At 37.3% G+C, this 17,781-nt stretch overlaps 1 protein-coding gene across 1 annotated transcript in view; it reads right to left on the reverse strand.

Moving 5' to 3' along the window:
* Positions 1 to 17,781, reverse strand: part of LOC121944715 (protein unc-13 homolog B-like) — a 190,629-nt gene that overhangs the window by 33,820 nt on the left and 139,028 nt on the right. Inside the window, 7 exon segments of the mRNA XM_042488604.1 lie at positions 2,141 to 2,304; positions 2,874 to 2,966; positions 2,968 to 2,990; positions 3,339 to 3,508; positions 4,893 to 5,034; positions 12,638 to 12,865; positions 14,488 to 14,707. Coding sequence (XP_042344538.1) covers positions 2,141 to 2,304; positions 2,874 to 2,966; positions 2,968 to 2,990; positions 3,339 to 3,508; positions 4,893 to 5,034; positions 12,638 to 12,865; positions 14,488 to 14,707 — 1,040 coding nt within the window.

The raw sequence follows: 17,781 nt of genomic DNA on the forward strand, positions 1-17,781 counted from the left end.
TTTAAAGTTACATAATTCCCGTGAATAACATTAACAGTAAGAAATCAAGTTGAGTTCATGGCTCAAAATCAGGTACCCTGGACAGGATTTATTTACTTTGCCCTTTGAACATGAACAAATTGTTGTGAACAAAGTGTGATTTTTCTCAAAAACAAAACAAGATATTGCCAAGAAAAAAAAACAACAAACAAAAAAAAAAACAAACAAGAAAAATACCTTAAATACTTATTTATTTTATATATTTTTTATTATATATTTTTTTCTGCAACATAACTTCATTATAGTTAGAAATATAGTTTTCTGGACATTTACCCCTATTTTTGGATTATTTTCTAATATTCCTCTCTCCCGTTTTTTTGACACAAATGTTTAACTAAAATTTCTTGCAGTCTGTGGGACATTTTTTGACCAAGTTGGTCATTTCCTTTTTTTACCTATGTTCTCAAAAGAAACAAAACCAATCCGTTTTGTTTTTTGAGGGTTTAAATTCTTGTGAAAGGCGCCTGAAAGTAGCACAAAAAAAAACTGATGTCGTCAAGGTTTCAAAGGGTTAATACCTCACACAAACAAAAAAACTCCAAAACATCTGGTCTGACCGGCAATAACTCCTTCAGAAAAAGGGGGAAATGATGTCAGTTGTCCACATTGTGCTCACGTGGGACCAAAGTACACAATAAATCAAGTAGATCCAAAGGACTTCTTTTTTCAGTGTGCAATTATGTAATTAAGACACAACAAGACACTGACAGAGTTTTAGGATGTGTAGTACTTGTTTTTGTGTTGTATACTTTTACCTCTACTTTCATGACATTTGTCCCTGTCTTCTGGACACTATTTTTTAAATTCAGCCGGATGCCATAATGGACATTGTTGCAGCAATAATGGCCATCTCTGGCTATTATCAGCTGGGTGTGCACAGACCACTGTGCAGAAATGAGCAGTTGTGAGGACAAGGACAATAAATCTTTTCCCCTGGAGGTTTTGCCAGTTAAATGTATTGTTAAAGCTGAAGTTGGTAACTTTTACACAACATAACTTTTTTTGTCATATTTGCTGAAACTGTCGCTATAGTCACAATGAAACAGATAATCTGTGAAAAAAATCATATTCTTCTTGCTTCCTCTAATGGCCGTGTGAAGGAAAACATCCAATCAGAGCCGAGGAGTTCTGTAACGCAGCTGTCAGTCACGTCTACCACTGCTCGCAAATTGACCCCCGTCTCAAAAACTATTCATGTTGAATTATGAATTTTAGGCTGCAAAACTGTGCACTAATTAAAAGTATCAATCTAAGAGCACAAGGACAAGAGCGTGAAATAGAAGAAACCTGAGAGGAGACATAAAATCACAAGTATGAACAGTTTGTTTCAGTCAATAAATGAAAATATAGTTTTTTTTTCAGTGAGCTTTCAATGATATGTGAGGCTTTATAAGGCCACAGTGCATCTGTGTATTTCATTCGCCATTTTCATTTGGTTGTGTTATTGATTGGCTCATTTCCTCATTTCCACTGGGACACAGTTGGAGCCATTTCTGCTCACAACCTCAATTTACTCAATGATTCCCAGTATGATTATGATTATGTGTTTGTCTTTATCACACAAAACAAACACACAGACCCGCTCTGTCCTCTCTTTAAGGCCAAATTACAATATTATTAATGTAATTAAACCAGTGTGTGCAAGTGTGTTACTGTGCATGTGTGTTTGTGTGTGTGTGTGTGTGTGTGTGTGTGTGTGTGTGTGTGTGTGTGTGTGCTCACTGAGTCTCCACCTGCCTATAATCATCCAATCAAACAGCTGGGAAATCTCTGAGGTGACAGGTCATCTTTTCTCATTAGATGTGATAAACTAATTTGCATGCTGTTTATAGATCATGACAACCCCGCCCACCTCTCATCACATCAACACACACACACACACACACACACACACACACACACACACACAGAGGCCTATAAATGCTACACACAAACACACTAATGTCAAGTATTTCCTGATTTGATTAACCCACACATGCACACAATCATCTGACATCATTGAGAACTTGAGTGCCCGCGTACTTGCATATTCATGTACACACACGCACGCACACACAAACACACACAAACACACACACACACATTTTAACACTGAGCTTACGTCATGGCCTGGTATATGGACTCGATTCCGTAGCGCATGGCGAACTCGTCCACGATGTCCTGCTGCACCTCATCAAAGTAAACTTTCCAAGCGTCGTCTCCATGAGCCACTGGGATCTTCACCACGCCGCCTCCCTCCACGTCTGTCGAGTAGTGGAACATGTTCCTAAAAGAAAAAAAAAGTTTTAGACAACAAGTAGTTAAACTTTATATCTCACTATTGGGTGTTAACATAACTTTCTTCCCAACTGAGAAATGTCAAATTTGTTGATTTTCTCTCTTGCACTACACAACAATAGTGCAATAATAAAAAATAAAACAACATTGCTGCATATCATGTAGCTCTAGGTGGTCTGACAAAATGACACATCTGAATTTGTAACGATCTTTTGACACTTTCATAGGCTAAGAAATTAAAATGTTTTGATCTGGGAGTGCTGCTGACTCTGTGGAATCTACAGGAAAGCATTAGTGTTTGTGTGTGTGCGTGCGTGTGTGTGTGAGTGTTTGTGTGTGTGCGTGGGGGTGTGTGTGTGTGTGTATGGGTGTGTGTGTGTGTGTGTGTGTGTTAGTGACAGATAAAAGCAGAGCAAGACTCCCAGGCTTCCTCCTTCAACTTATTCCTGAAAGCCTGTTGTCAGTTTCCCCATGATAAGTTCTGTGTGTGTTTGTGATTGTGTGTGTGTGTGTGTGTGGTGTGTGTGTGTGTGTGTGTGTGTGTGTGTGTGTGTTACCTCATGAAGGCACGTGTATTGTACGTGGTAGGGTGCCACCTTCTCCTCTCCCTCGATCTCCACACTGATCTGAAGACGAATGGCACCAGACACCCGCCGACTTGTCTGTTCTCTTCTCTGCAAGTGCGAGCACACACACAACACACACACACACACACACACACACACACACACACACACACACACACACACACACACACACACAAACACACAATTACTCTGCAGTCATACATCACTCAGAGTTGAACTTAAGTTGAACTTCGCATTTAAGACGACAACCACAACAGTGGGTGCACCAACTGCTGTACTAATGAGAAAACCAACACTCCGAAACACAAACAAACACATAAAAACCAATTACACACACACACACACACACACACACACACACACACACACACACACACACACACACACACACACACACACACAAAATGTGTCCCATGGCTCTGAGTGACTACATACCCAGGTTGTACCAGACGTCCATCTCTCCGCTCAGAGTCCGGACCTCGATGATGCTCTGACCCAAGAAGTCGTCGGACTCCCTCTTCAGACGCTGCTTCACTCGAGACTTGATGTCATCGTCCTCGTCCCAAACCCGCAGCTTGATACGATCCGACGAGTTGTGACACTCGCTGTGGAGACAGAGGACAGGTGGGCGGCGTGTTGTGATTTAACAAATGTGTGAGCGTTGGCGCAGACGGCGAAGGTGTAAGGTCTGAACGCCCGGAGTAAATGAACATATGTTCAAACGTGCTTTAAAAACTGAGCGTATTATTATCAGTAAGTGGGGACGACCCAGTGAGCACTGTTTTGTTAATCTGCAAGGGGGAAAACATTAAATGTCTTGGCTAAAACCTGGCCATGTCTACCTTCATTAAGCGTGGTTAGAGATTAAGATACCCAACGCTTCAACGATTCAAAATGTGCTTACTAGGGATGCACCGGTATATTGGCTGCACATCGTTATCGGCAGATATTTGCCTTGTTTGCTTCCACTGGACTATATGCAAATAATATGTGACTCCCCGATGACAGTGGCCGATGTTTTTCAATCAATTTTGGGCAGAATTTGAGGCTAAAAATGTCCCATCATCCCAGAAACAATAGAAAACCTGGGACAAAGAGAGCTCGCCATGAGCAAATATGTGAATCCAAGGATAGTGAAGAATTACCCGCCCTCCTCTCCCTGTCATTGGCTAACACTTGTTGCCTTTGTTAATTGGATTGGTTAGGTTTGGAGTAAGAATGTCAGGGTAAGCCAATCATGTGCAGAGTACAGTGGACCATTTCTTCTTACAAAGACACTGGTGTGCAGATACCATGAGCTCTCCTTTGGTCTTGCACACGTACGTGAACGAAACTCCCACACTAGGAGCTACAAGCTACAACAAGGCTAAAAACATGACATCAGTAACATTTTTCAAAAACAACTTGCCATGTCGGGACTTCAGGATACTTGGATTACTTCAAATGAATAGTATGAATACATTTTTATGGTGGCAGGAACAGAGTTTAGTACATGGGGTGCCAGGTGAGCTACCAGGTGCCCCTTCTTTTTTTTTTTCTAAAATTGCCTGATTTTATTTGCCTAAATCCTGCATTGTTTAATATCCCGGTTCAAATGTGAAGAAATTTGTCACTTTGTTTTAAAAAGCACTTTATATCTAAAGTTTATTATTCTCATTATGATATATATATATATATATATATATATGAATATATATGAAAGCTGGTGCAATTAAGCTGGCTAAAGACTGAGGTAAATGTCAGTCTGAACACTCACACACACACACACACACACACACACACACACACACACACACACACACACACACACATACAAATTAAGCAAAAGAAGTGGGAGAAGTGGCAGGACCTTAAGGTAGAGCATCTGAAACCTTCTTCCACCGCTGCAGGGTGATGGCGGTGGCGACACTGTTTTCTGCACTTTGCCGGACCTCAGAGAGCTCCAGCTGAGCTTCACAACCAAAAAAAAAAAAAACAAGCAGAACTTACAAGCTGAACTTTTCCTCCCAGACTGGGTTCAGGTTGCCGTAGATGGTCTTTGTCCTCTTCTTGGTCTTCCCAACTTGAATGGTGACATACGGGTCGCTGGAGCCCGTCCTGTCCTTGGCCTGGAGACCCTGCGCACTGACGACTGATAACACACACACACACACACAACACACAGAGAATGGCTATGAAAATTGCATAAGAACAACAAACACCTACATCATTTTTCTGTCTCATTCACACGCACACGCACACGCACACACACACACACACACACACACACACACAGAGAAAGAGAGAAACACAAAGAGAATGGCTATGAAAATTGCATAAGAACAACAAACACCTACATCATTTTTCTGTCTCATTCACACACACGCACACACACACACACACACACACACACACACACACACACACACCAAAACACAAGATATCACCCACACAGCGATGCCTCGTAACACAACACTCGTGACTCACGGGCAGATGTTGGGTAACAACATTTCTCGCCGAATTACTTCAATAACTGTTGTCAGCCAGTGTTTTGCTGTTGTGTGCAACAAGTAGTCAGAGAGGACTTTGAGAAAAGATGTGACCCGGCTGCCAGTGGCGAAACATCTGTCACCGCAGAGAGTACGCACGGTTACACAGGCCGACATGCATATTTACCCTTTGTGTTCTGCATATTGTTTCAGTGCATCTCTGTCAAGATAACAAAGCAGCAAAAAAGAAAGACGAAGCCGTTTCTTTGACTCTTCGGCTCAAACGGCATCAACAAAAATGCCTCGAAGAGCGTCTGTCTGGCTCCCACTGTATCCAAGCTACAGAAAGCCGCTTTGATTGAAGGAGATTTAAGTCTTATGAGACGAGTCTGGAGACATTTCTTTGAGATGGAAGGTCAACAACAGGTTGTTTGACTGAAAGAAAGTTGCTGAGTGTCGAGATGAATTTGGGCTTGATTAGAAAATGTGCCACAGGAGTGTGTTAGGCTAAAGAAGGTTAACTTCAGGTTACAGATTTTAAACCAAGAAGAGCGTGAGGGAGGTTACTCCTCTGCCAAAAATAAAAGAACTATTCTACACTGAATTTTTTTCATTTTCCACACTGCAGTGCTTAAAAGCTCTGCGAATCTAAATCACCAAAGACTTTCTGAATGTAGAATTTAGGGTCTTAGATGCATAATAAAAAGCATTAAAAATTATCTAAAAATTATCAGACATTAGCCTCAATCCAAATTTGGTTTTGTAATTTGATTTTTTTCACTTTTTTTTCCTGAAGCTGGGTTGATTTAGGCATGGTTATCAGTTTTGAAAAAAAACAACAACAAAAAAACAACAAAAAAAACCACCTAAAATTGTGTAAATTCTTACTAATTGAACTTAAATGACAATTGAAATATTGTCATTTAAGTTTTTTCACCTTTATTTTCCTGAAGCTGGGTTGATTTGGGCATGGTTATCAGTTTGGGGAAAAAAAGACACCTAAAATGTAATTAATTCTCACTAATTTAACAAGATATGTGCATTATAAAAAATATTACAATATCAGTCAGGAAATTGTATTACATTACTGGATTTTGTATCATTTTTGATCAAATTAAGTGTCCATTGTATTACATTTTCAGAAAAATCTTTATTATTGGGCACTACATGGCACTTCTGCTTTATACATTATTTTAAGCTTCGGAGGCTGCCGCCTGCCTACGAAAATGTGTGGAACCAATTTTTTAGGCAGCACAAGGTCAGGGGTCTGAGTCAGCCAGTAAAAAGTGAAATTTTAAAATCACCCCAAAAAACTGTATTTCATGCAGATGTAACAAAAGTGTTAAAGGTTGGCTTTTGACAAATGTGGGATGTGAACATTTTTAACTATTTTAACCTAACCTTGATATTTGTGTCTTTTCCTTCTTTTCTTTTTTACTGTAACTGTATGCTGTAATTTTATGTAATCTTAAAGTAAATATTAAACTTGTCTTCTTTTTATCATAAATGTTACTGTATGCATGTTACTGCAATGTAACCTTGATATCTTCTTCTTTTTCTTTACTAAAAGCCAAACTGTGGACAGGAGCTGCAAACCAGCAACAGCTGTGAAACATCAGTTACTACAGCTTGTTTGTAACAGGCTGAAGCTGGTTTGTTGTTAATTTGCATTGTCCCTATCAAATACACTATATAAAATCCATTGGTTCAGTTATAATATTTGATGAGGTCCGCATCGGCCCCAAAATCATTCTGGTGTATCGGATCAGTGCATCTATAGCTTAAAATGTTTTAAAGATAATATCAGATCGCTGCTGTGTAGATACAAACTTACATGCTTGCCTTTGTGCACTCAAACATACAGGTAAGAGCCATAAAACACAAAAACGAAAACTTTTTGTAATTTGGAAACAGGAGTCCTGTGCACTTCAGACTCAGTCTCAACCCTCCTCAGTCCCTGTAATATCTGTGGTGACTGTTCACTCAGCGTCTGACTGATGCATTTTATCTGAGCTAATGGGGAGTTTTGAATATTAATTGGTTCAGATGTTCCCTAATGACATCAATGGATTCTTCAAAGAGCTCTCGGTGGAGCGTCTCCTGTCAGTCCACCATCAAGTCCAATCACAACTTGGCTTAAATACAAAACTGACTTTGAGTTGAAAGTGTGTCTGAATGTATTTTAGATGGGGAAATGATTGATTTATGCAAAAATGAAAAACTGTGTGATGAAAAAGCAAAAATGGGAGAATTTCAAACGACCTGAATAATTTATAGACGGCTGGCTAAAGACAAATATACAAATAATGTCAGGGTTTTATCTCATTTATCATTAGCCACATTTGAAGAGAGACAACTTTACCAAAGTTCTTTACAAAACTTTTACATCAAACATTTGAATCTAGCCCGACACATTTCTCAAAATCTTTTAGTTGCTTATCAAAAATCCATTATGTGATATCAGTCAGTATGCAGTCTGACCTTGATCAGCAGAAAAGTGAAAAATGCAGTTGGGGACCCATGAAAATGTCAAAGATTATTTAACAATTCCTATTACCGACATCATTAATAAACCACCGGAGGAGAATAAACAAGAGACAGTAGGGAGGTTAGCAACTACAGACCTGACCGATACTGCCTTTTTTAAAAAATTTACTAGAAACATAATTGCTTAACAGTTGCGTCCTACGCCATCTGGATTTAAAGTGAACTACTCTGTGCAAACTGCATGTTGCTATGTCCTCGTCGTTGGGATCAGTGTTTCATCACCTATGTTTGAGACAATTAACTATTAAATATTTTCATACTAAGCTGTCCCGCTGTATTCTCTTTAAAACCTGAGCAAATTGGTTTGATTTCTTTAAAAAAATGGGGAGAAGGTAACAAGCAACTAAACAAGACATGTCTAAAAAGTTAGAGAAAAATTACTTTAAAAAAAATCTACAAGAAAATTACCTGAAAAGAAAGAAAAGAATATAAAATAAATCAAAAGTATAAATAAAAACAAACAAAAAATGATCCAAAAAAAATCTGTATTTATTTTTTGTATTTTATATTTTCACTGACATAATTGTAAATATCAAATTAGTTTAATTATAAATATAGATTTTCCCCATTTTTTGATATTCTTCTTATAATCCTCCCTCTTTTTTAAACTAATTTTTTGTTAAATGTTTTGGCACTTTTTTTTTTTTTTTTTTTTTGTAATTTGTTGGACATTTTTTGCCAAGTTGGTCACTGCCAATTTTCTCAATCTTGTCAAAATAAATTAAACCAATTTGCTCAGGTTTCTAAAGGCACCTGAACGCAACACAAGAAAGCTGACAATGACATTATGGTCCATATCCACAAAAGGGTTTTCTCTCTTTAGACTGGCGTTAGTTCGGTATTATTGTTTGGCTCTTACTGTTATGTTGCCTCCGCAAGAAACTCTTCTCGCTTCTGCTTTGCTTTCTTTGTCAAAGCACTTTGTAAACTCTGCTTTTAAAGGAGCTATATAAATAAATTTATTATTTTAAAAACCAGTCTTGTCCACACTAATGTACACTTGTCAAATCTGGTATGATTCTTGTGAGATTAATGTCGTATATAGTCCCTGACAAATAAATGTATAACATAAAGCAAAGCGTACGTGACCATGAATGAATTTAAAACAAAGCGCCTGCTGAACGCCTGTCCCTGTATCTCCTGTTTAATGGAGCTCAGCACCGGTGATCGCGGAGACAAGGTGTGATGGCTGCCATGGCAACACTGCTGCCACTATATGGTGTGATGTGTCTGGTTGCTTTGGCAACAGTGGCAGTCATGTTTGGCAAAGGGAGGAGAAAGGAGGTGGGGACGCATGTCTGTTCAAATGACTGAAGCGTGCAGATAAACAGTCGAAGTTTCTCCGCAGTTCAGACGGACAAAAAAATAAACTCTGATGAGATTTCCTTGTTTTTTGGTATTTATGTGGAGAAACCTGACGCATTCTGATTCAGCGACTCTCAACAACGTTCTCACAGCTGCAGGTTTTCACAGCTGTTGGCATCAACTGTGCTGTGTTATGCAGGTTTTGGGCGCAGAGGCTTAAACTTTTGATGGGTTTTACCATCCAGCTTTTCCCCCACACCTTCCTGGGATTTGAAAGTGCGACAAAAACAGCTTTTCTACCTTCCACCGCCATCAAAAAATGTTCATATGTCCATGAAAATGTGTTTTGAGGAGGTCATGCATCTTTCTGAATGTTATTAGATAATTGGAAAAACAATTTAGAGATGGTTTTAGATGAAAGTACCCGTCTAAATGTTTGTGAAAGATTGCATTTCTCATTAACAAGCATCAAAATGAAGAAAGCAAATTTTCAATTCATCCATAAATTATATCTAACTCCAATAAAGATGCATAAAATCTCCAAAGATAAATCACCAAACTGTCCTAATGCATAACTAAATAGGGCGCATTTATGCATCTGTTTGGGGAATGCAATCTGCTTATTCATTCATACATTTTGGAAATTGGATGTGATTTAAACTCTTACCTCTACTTATTTGATGATATTCCTTAAATTTGATAAAAAAGGCAGAGTATTAATTATTATAGCATATTTTTTTTTATAACAAATGCTTACTTCTTTGGAAAAATGAATCTCCTCCAACATTTCAGATGTTCTTTCACCAAAAATCACATTTCTCACCTGCAGAGAGCCTAACTCTATAAAAACATGACTGCGGATATATTTTTTCCGTTGGTTTATTTTCTTGTTGGAAAAATTTTAAGAGATCACTAATGATGGACAATTTCTGACTCTGAACGTCCATAGACGCAACAGAAATGTCCTTAAATCCCTAATATCACATTATTATTTAGAATGAATGCATAACATAAACATTGTTTATTTGTTTGTTTGTTTTAATGTTTTACTCTTTGCTGTGTTATTTCGTGTGTTTGTCGGTTTAGTCGGGAATATCGGGCTGGGGGTTAGTGATGGAAAAATAGACTTTACAGTTATGTTTATATGTTCATCCATTGGTGATTGTTGATTATTGTAAACTCTCCTGAAATAAAAAGAAGAGGAAAAGAAGGAGAATTTGTTTTGTGGCTGGCATAATCAATTTACAACCGTCTGACCTTTCATTAAATGACAGTTTTATTTTGGAAATATTATCCAAAGCATTTCCCAAACACGTTTTTTCAGTAAGCAAGAATAATAATGATTAATTTACTTTTTGGAAATACTGCTCTATACCAGTGTAGTTTAACAAAGTGATTATATTTGCTACAATATATAGGGTTTTTTGGGAGTGTCTGTACTTTACTTTAGTTTTTAACTCCAATACATTTCCTAAATAAAATGTATATTTTTACTTAGGGATTGGAAATATATCAATATTATATCAATATCTTGCTATGAGACTAAATATCGTCTTAGATTTTAGGTATTGTAACGTCATTAGTGGCGAGTATTTTGAGTTTTAAGTTGGAGGGGCGGGCTTTATGACTTATATTTCAGCCAGATACCTTTTTTGAGATTGAAAAGTTACACTTTGGGGAAGTTACAGTTACACTGTCATGTTGTCCATCTTTACATGCAGTCTTTCGGTGTCCATGTTAAGAAGGAATCAGTTTCATAATTCTCAAAATACAGTGGCTTGCTTTTTACTTACCAACATTTAGTGGTACTTTTGCTTTAAATACCAAGCTAAATTTAATAAAATAAAATTACTTTTTATACTTATGTACACTAAATATCACATACTTTAAGACTTTTAATCAAGTAATACTCAAACTCAAACAACTTTAAACTCTAATCAAGTCATTTTCTCTTAAAATATCTGTACCTCTACTTGAGTATGGCTTTTAGGCACTTCATCCTCCACTGCTTTATCCAAAAATAACAAAACAAAACAAAACAAAAGTGTCAGCAGGCTCAGCAAAGAGGCCAAAGCCGACAGTGAGAATAAAAGGCCACATAACCCAAAATTCACTCTGCAGACTGACTTCACACGGAGATACGAGTGTTATACGTATTATGTAAGTGTGGACACACTTAGACTCAGTGTCTTGTTGCTACAAGCTTTGTGGACACTGTCCATCGGCAATGATGAGAAAGACAAAATATAAAGAAAGACGGGTTGGAAAAGCTTTTCCTGTCTCTCACTGTCCAGTCATTTTTCATGAATGTGGTGATTTTGCAGTTTTCTCCTCTGACTTATTTTCCATAACTGTTTTTGGATAATCATGTCTGCATTACTGTTTCAGTTTGTCAGTACTTTAAGTGATAAGACGGAGAGACAGAAGAGATTAAAAGTAAAGCGTGAAGACTACTGCATTACGTTTTTGGAAAGCTTTCTGTCATCTAAACATCCAACACTTCAGTTAAGAAATATCTGATTTGAATTGATTTAATTTCTTTCAAAAATGTGGTGAGAATGCAATGAGCAATGTGACTGCATATGTCCCAAAAATTCACGAAAAATTATTAAAAAGTTACAAGAAAATTTCCTGAATAAAGCAAAAAAAGAAATCTAAAAAACAAAACATGAAAAAGACCCCAAAAAAGTGCTGACATTTTTTTTTTTAAAGTACATTTTATTTTCGGTGACATAATTTTAAACATATAATTATAATAATTATAAATATATTTTTCATGGACAGTTTTCCCTAGATTTTCATAAATTTTCAGCAATTCTTCCCCCTTTAATAAAACCAATTTTCAGGCCATTTTCTACATCGCCTCCAACTAATTTCTTGCAATTTGTGGGTCATTACTTTTTTGCTTACACTTAGATAATTTTTTTTTTATTGATTTTTCTCGATTTTTTGGGGCCATGTGTAGTTAAGTTGCTCATTGAAGTCCCCCCATGTTTTGAAAAGAATTCAAATTTGCTCAGGTTTCTATCTTTTGAGAGGTGTCTGAACGCAGAAAACTGTTGTCGAACCCGACTTTCAGTATGCCAGTAAAAGATTTTGTGTGTCTTTCCGGACCCACAATCTCCTGCACAGCGTAAAATACGATACATCAACTGAGCCGCAGCAACAGCTCGAACTGTGCATTGCGACAACGTATCAGCAAAAGGCTCAAAGTTCAAGGTGCAATATTACGAGAAATTAGGATGTCCCAAATCTGCGCACACTCCTCGCAGCAGTACATACTCTGCAGTATTCACTAAAGGTAAATACAAAAAGTATGATATTAGGAATGCAGCGTAAAATGTTCCCTATGGAGCATTTAGGTAACCATTCGTGCTGTCCGTCTCAAAGTTAAGAAAAAACGATCGGACGTACTGTTGATGGTGATCTTGGCCGACCACTTGGAGGTGCCGTCCAGGACGCTCTGCTTGATGCTCTTCATGTGCTGGACGTGGATCATCTTGGTGATGTTGAACACCTTCCGGATCTCCTCAAAGATCTCCGGCTTGTTCCTCTCGCGGATCTTCATCCTGTCCTTCATAGCCATGATGATGTGCTGCGTCCGGTCCTCCGCCCCGGTCTTGGAGCTCTTCTCAGCCGCTCCTGAGGATGACAGGAAGACACAAAGAAATGTGGATGACGAGTTTTAGAGGAAAAAAGTGAGTAAACTACAACTTAGAGCGAAATGTTCTTCCTTTCAGGTTTATTACTGTGATATTTTCGTAGACCCCTCAGGTTCTCTGGCATTACTCCTCTCAAACTTGCTCCGCAGCATTTCTGCAGTTCAACTAAACTACATCACAGAGCGACGTCTGCTTTGGTGAACGAATCCTTCAGTAAAATTTCTGCTCAGACATTTTTCTTTGCAAAGCTCAACTTAACTGTTGGAAGCTCTGACATCTGACAGTTGAGAGGCAGCTGCAAAATGGCAATAAGTTCAAAGGCTAAGTCCTGATCAGGGAAGTTAAGCCTTACAATCTGTACGACTGCCATGACACTTTTAGCAGACTTTTCAGTCAGATCACTTGTTCAGAGGAAGCTCAAAAATATTTTCAGGGGGTCGGGGAAATCTGTATACGGTTCAAAATATGGGATGATTCTTCAGTTTTTTGCTACTTTAAAACCCTAAAAACATGGCTTGAAATAGTAAGAATGCACATGTAATATCAACGTTTAGTTTCTCATTAAGTATCAACAAAAATCTGAGTGAAAATAAATGTTCACAACTATTAGAAAACTGATGGAGACAAAGTAGGAGGGCTTTGGCTTTCTCTAGGCAGGTCAAGCAAACAAAGGAATAAGAAGGTGCTTTTTGGTAAAAACGTGTGAAAAAAGCTGAAAAAAGGGACCAAATCAAGGTACTCTTCTTATGATAAAAAGCTTTATTATCAAGGCTAGTTGATATTTAGTATTTTAACTTTTAAACCATGAACTAACCTTGATAATAAAGTTTTTTATCATAAAAGAGTGTCTTGGTTTCTCCCTCTTTTTTCAACGATTAGAAAACCGAGTTTAAAACAGCTCATTTTGAGGATAATTTCTCCAGACTGTGTGGGCACTGCAGATCTTTTTTTGATTGACACTTTTGTCAATTGTCTCTCGTCTCCACGACGACAGCCATGGAGCAAAAATGAGTCAGTGTGGAGCAGCTCTATCTGTTCCTGCCCTCACACTCTGACTGCGCTCCGAAATCTAATCTGACGCTCTGCACCAAAATGAGAGAGATGTTATTCGAAGCCACGTAGCGTTCTGTTTCTCCATGAATTAATGAACAGTTAAGTTCATCACATATTCACGCTTTGCTGCTCCGTTTCCCCGGACAGAGCGCCCAGAGTCGCTCTGACACTGCCAGAGTGCGGAGCTGTGGATAACCGAGCGGTACAATCAGAGTGCCGTTCGTGCTCTGAGTTTACAGACGGTCCAGTTTGTGCCAGACTCCACTCTGAGTGCACCTTTTTGAAATTTCCATGTTAAATTAGTATCAACCGACAGCTGACTGATTAGCTTTATCACTATTAGGTGATATGGATCGAGAATAACCACACCCAAATAAACCCAGCTACTGTAAACTGTGAAAAAACTAAAATAACAGTATTTCAAATATGGATTGAGGCAAATGTTAGATCGTTTTTATGCTTTTTATTATGCATGTGAGACCCTGAATTATATATAAAGAATATGTTTTGGTGATTTTGGTTCCCAGAGGCTTTAATTATTTTACTCACTTTGCAGGCAGTCGGCGTTCAGCAGCTCTTGGCATTTCTCGTGCACTTTGACCCCGCACTCCGCACAGCGCATACCCTGCCGGGCGATACCCCAAAGCAGACCCTCGCACTCATAGCAGTAGGTGGGCGTAGTGGCCGTCCAAACCTCGAAATTATGTGGCGTGGTGCAGGAGATGGGGTAGATCAGAGCCTGCAGGGACTTCTTGTACACGTGGTTTTTCTGTCGGATTAAACACAGAAACATGGGTGAATACGGAGGAGACAGACAGATGTGGTCTGAAAAAAAGAAAGCAGTTATCCACGCGAGAAAAGAGACAGGAGTGTTGAAGAAAAGTGTGGGACGGAGTGAAAAAGGTGAATAAGGACAAAAACACAACAAGACAAAAAGTGACTGAACAATGAAAAGAGAATGAGTCAGTGATTCTCTTTGTAGCATTAAGCAACATTGTGCAAGAACTGGGATTTTTGTGACACCATCTTTGTAAATACAAATTGTACCTGCAAGGTTGGAAATGTTTAAACTATATTTTGGACATTGTTTTTATTGAACTTTACAGGCTTTACAAACATATAATAATCACGAGTAGAATAAAGAGGAATTCAGATGGGATTAATAAAATAACTATACAGTGAAGAAACAAATATGCAAACAATGAAAAGATAAAATACAATAATAAATAAGTAAACTAAAAAAACAATAAATAAAATAAAATAAAATAACAGGCAGTGACGCAGTATAGGTTTGTCATTAAATCTATATTTAAAATTATATTACAGAAAAAAATAAAGATTTTTTAGGTTGTATTATTTCATTTCATTTCATTAATTAATTTGATTTTTTAAAAATTTTTTGTGCTTATTTTCAGGTAATTTTGATGTTTTTCAAGCCAACGTTTTCAGGTTTAAAGGGTTAAGAGCTGTCGAAGAATAAAACATTACAAGTAAAACAACACAAAAAATAACCAAATAACAATAATTGATTGTTGAAGATATTTCAAAGTATTTTTAAGTTCAGCATTCATTTAGTTGGCATCATGTCTCATATAAATGTTCCATTTTTTCCAGTAATCTTTCAGTGTTTTCTCTTTGGCCCTCAAAACGTTTGTTTCCGCGAGCATTTTCAGTCCATTTAGATGGTTTACTGAGTGTCTCAATGTGACTCTTGGCATCTGGAAAAACTTCCAAACTCTGAGGGAGGGATGACACCGATAAGGTCACAGCCGGCATCGCAATCTTCCATAAACAGCATAAGCGAGGATTTGCACTCGTCTGTCAGATAGCTGTTGATTTCCCGTTGGCTGTGAGGCAAATCAATACAGCTTACATGTCAGGACAGTATCAACAGTTTGTAATTTGCTGCTTTAGTTTATTTGTTAGTTTCCTCTTGCTCACTCTCTCTTTTTCTCATATTTGCTTTTTCTGTCACCGTGTCGGTATCAAACGTATAAATTAAACATTTTAAGACCTTTTCAAGATATTAATTTAAGACAAATGCACAAATCATTTTACTTCCTCAAGCATTTCAGATAAATATAAATGTAAGTAATATATAATGTGATCCAGTGCAGCTGCATGGTTTATGTCTGAATAAAATTATTAGAGTAAGATTAAGGTTAATTTACAAATTATCGACAGCTTAGTTTAAGTTTAAAGTAAAAAGACATTACTGGGTTCATTGGCAGGTTTTAAGATTTGTAACATCAGAAATGTGAACACAGAAGAGCTCGACTTATTTTGACAAAAGAAATTTCAAATATTGTATAAAACAAATTTGATCAAATATTTATGGCATTTGAGACATTACAGATTTCAATTTTGGACTATTCAATGATCTTTTAAGGTCTAATTTATGGATAAAATAATTATAAGACATTTGAAGACATTTTACAAGGATCTGCAAGACTTTTTAAGGACCTGCGGAGAAATGTCAAGGAAAACACGAAAAACCTGGGGAAAATTATATTTATAATTATGCATTTAAAATTATGTTACAACATTTTTATTACCTTTTAAGCACTATGATCCTATACTTGATTGCGTTGTTTGTTTTTTTAAACTTAAATTTTCTTTTTGTTTAAGTATTTTTTCTTGTAAACTGATTTTAAGTATTTTTCATTTTTTTGAATTTTACAAATTCTTGTTTGCTCCTTATTTTCTTCCCATATTTTTGAAAGAAATAAAAACTATTTTCTCCGGTTTCAAAGGGTTAAGTAAAAAAAAAAAAAAAAGATTTTAGGCGTTGTAAAAATTAATAAGAGGGTCACGTAAAGGTGGATAAAATGATATAGAAATGTGGTTATGTAGGACAGTGCTAATTCGTGTTTTAATCACTCTCAGCTTCTTTATTGATGAACTAAGTTCTGCTGTTGCTCGGCGTAGGAGGAGCGTGGGAGGAGGTGAGCACATCTCCACAGAAGGAGGACACCTTGACCAGCAGCCCAGCTTGATTTGGTAAAAAAAGAATTTGTATAGGGGTCGATATGAGTCATTATTATCAAGCTCGTCAGTTTTTTTTTCTTGTTATAGCAAAAACTGCAATATAATTTCATTGCCGTCATCTCTGCCTCAGGTTTCTCTCAGTCTCGTTCTAACTACTTTGAGTTTTATTGATCTGACTTGTGTTTTTTTCTTTGTACCTCTTGACTTTATTTTTCTGTGCTGTGCTTTTACTTCATTTTATTTCCTCTGATTTACTTCTTTGTCCCCGTCATGCATCCTGCAGCATCGTTCACAGATCATGCCACTATGGCTGCATAGCATTGTTATAGCCGGTGTGATTATGCATAAAAACATATGGATGAGTGGATGGCTAATTCTGGCATCATATTTTCTCACATTTTTCATGTTTTTCACAGGTTGTCAACTTAAGTGTATCTGTTCAGTGTCTGTGTTCCTGAGCCAGGAAAAAAATGTCGCACATTTCTGTACATATGCGTCTTCCAACTGTCAGTATGATCTAATTATAGAACAGCTAACATTGTGCATGCAGTATACACGTCTTAATATATTCTGTACTGTACTCTGTATGTGCAACACCCATCTGTACATCTGGTTCAGTCAGTAACTTACAGGGCACATATGCAGGGTCTGGATCTATTTCTGTATTTGTGTTTGTGTTTTCACTTTTGAGAAGTAAGAAGCATTATCTCAATAGCCATAAATATACACATGTATCAATAATAATAATAATAATGACAATATTAATATTAACTTAATATATAATTATTGTGTCCTATCAGACATTTTTGTAAAATGTTAGCATATGTATTCTCGCGTTATATGCAGAAACATGAC

This window comes from Plectropomus leopardus, chromosome 6 (assembly GCF_008729295.1).
Source record: "Plectropomus leopardus isolate mb chromosome 6, YSFRI_Pleo_2.0, whole genome shotgun sequence".
NCBI lineage: Eukaryota > Metazoa > Chordata > Actinopteri > Perciformes > Serranidae > Plectropomus > Plectropomus leopardus.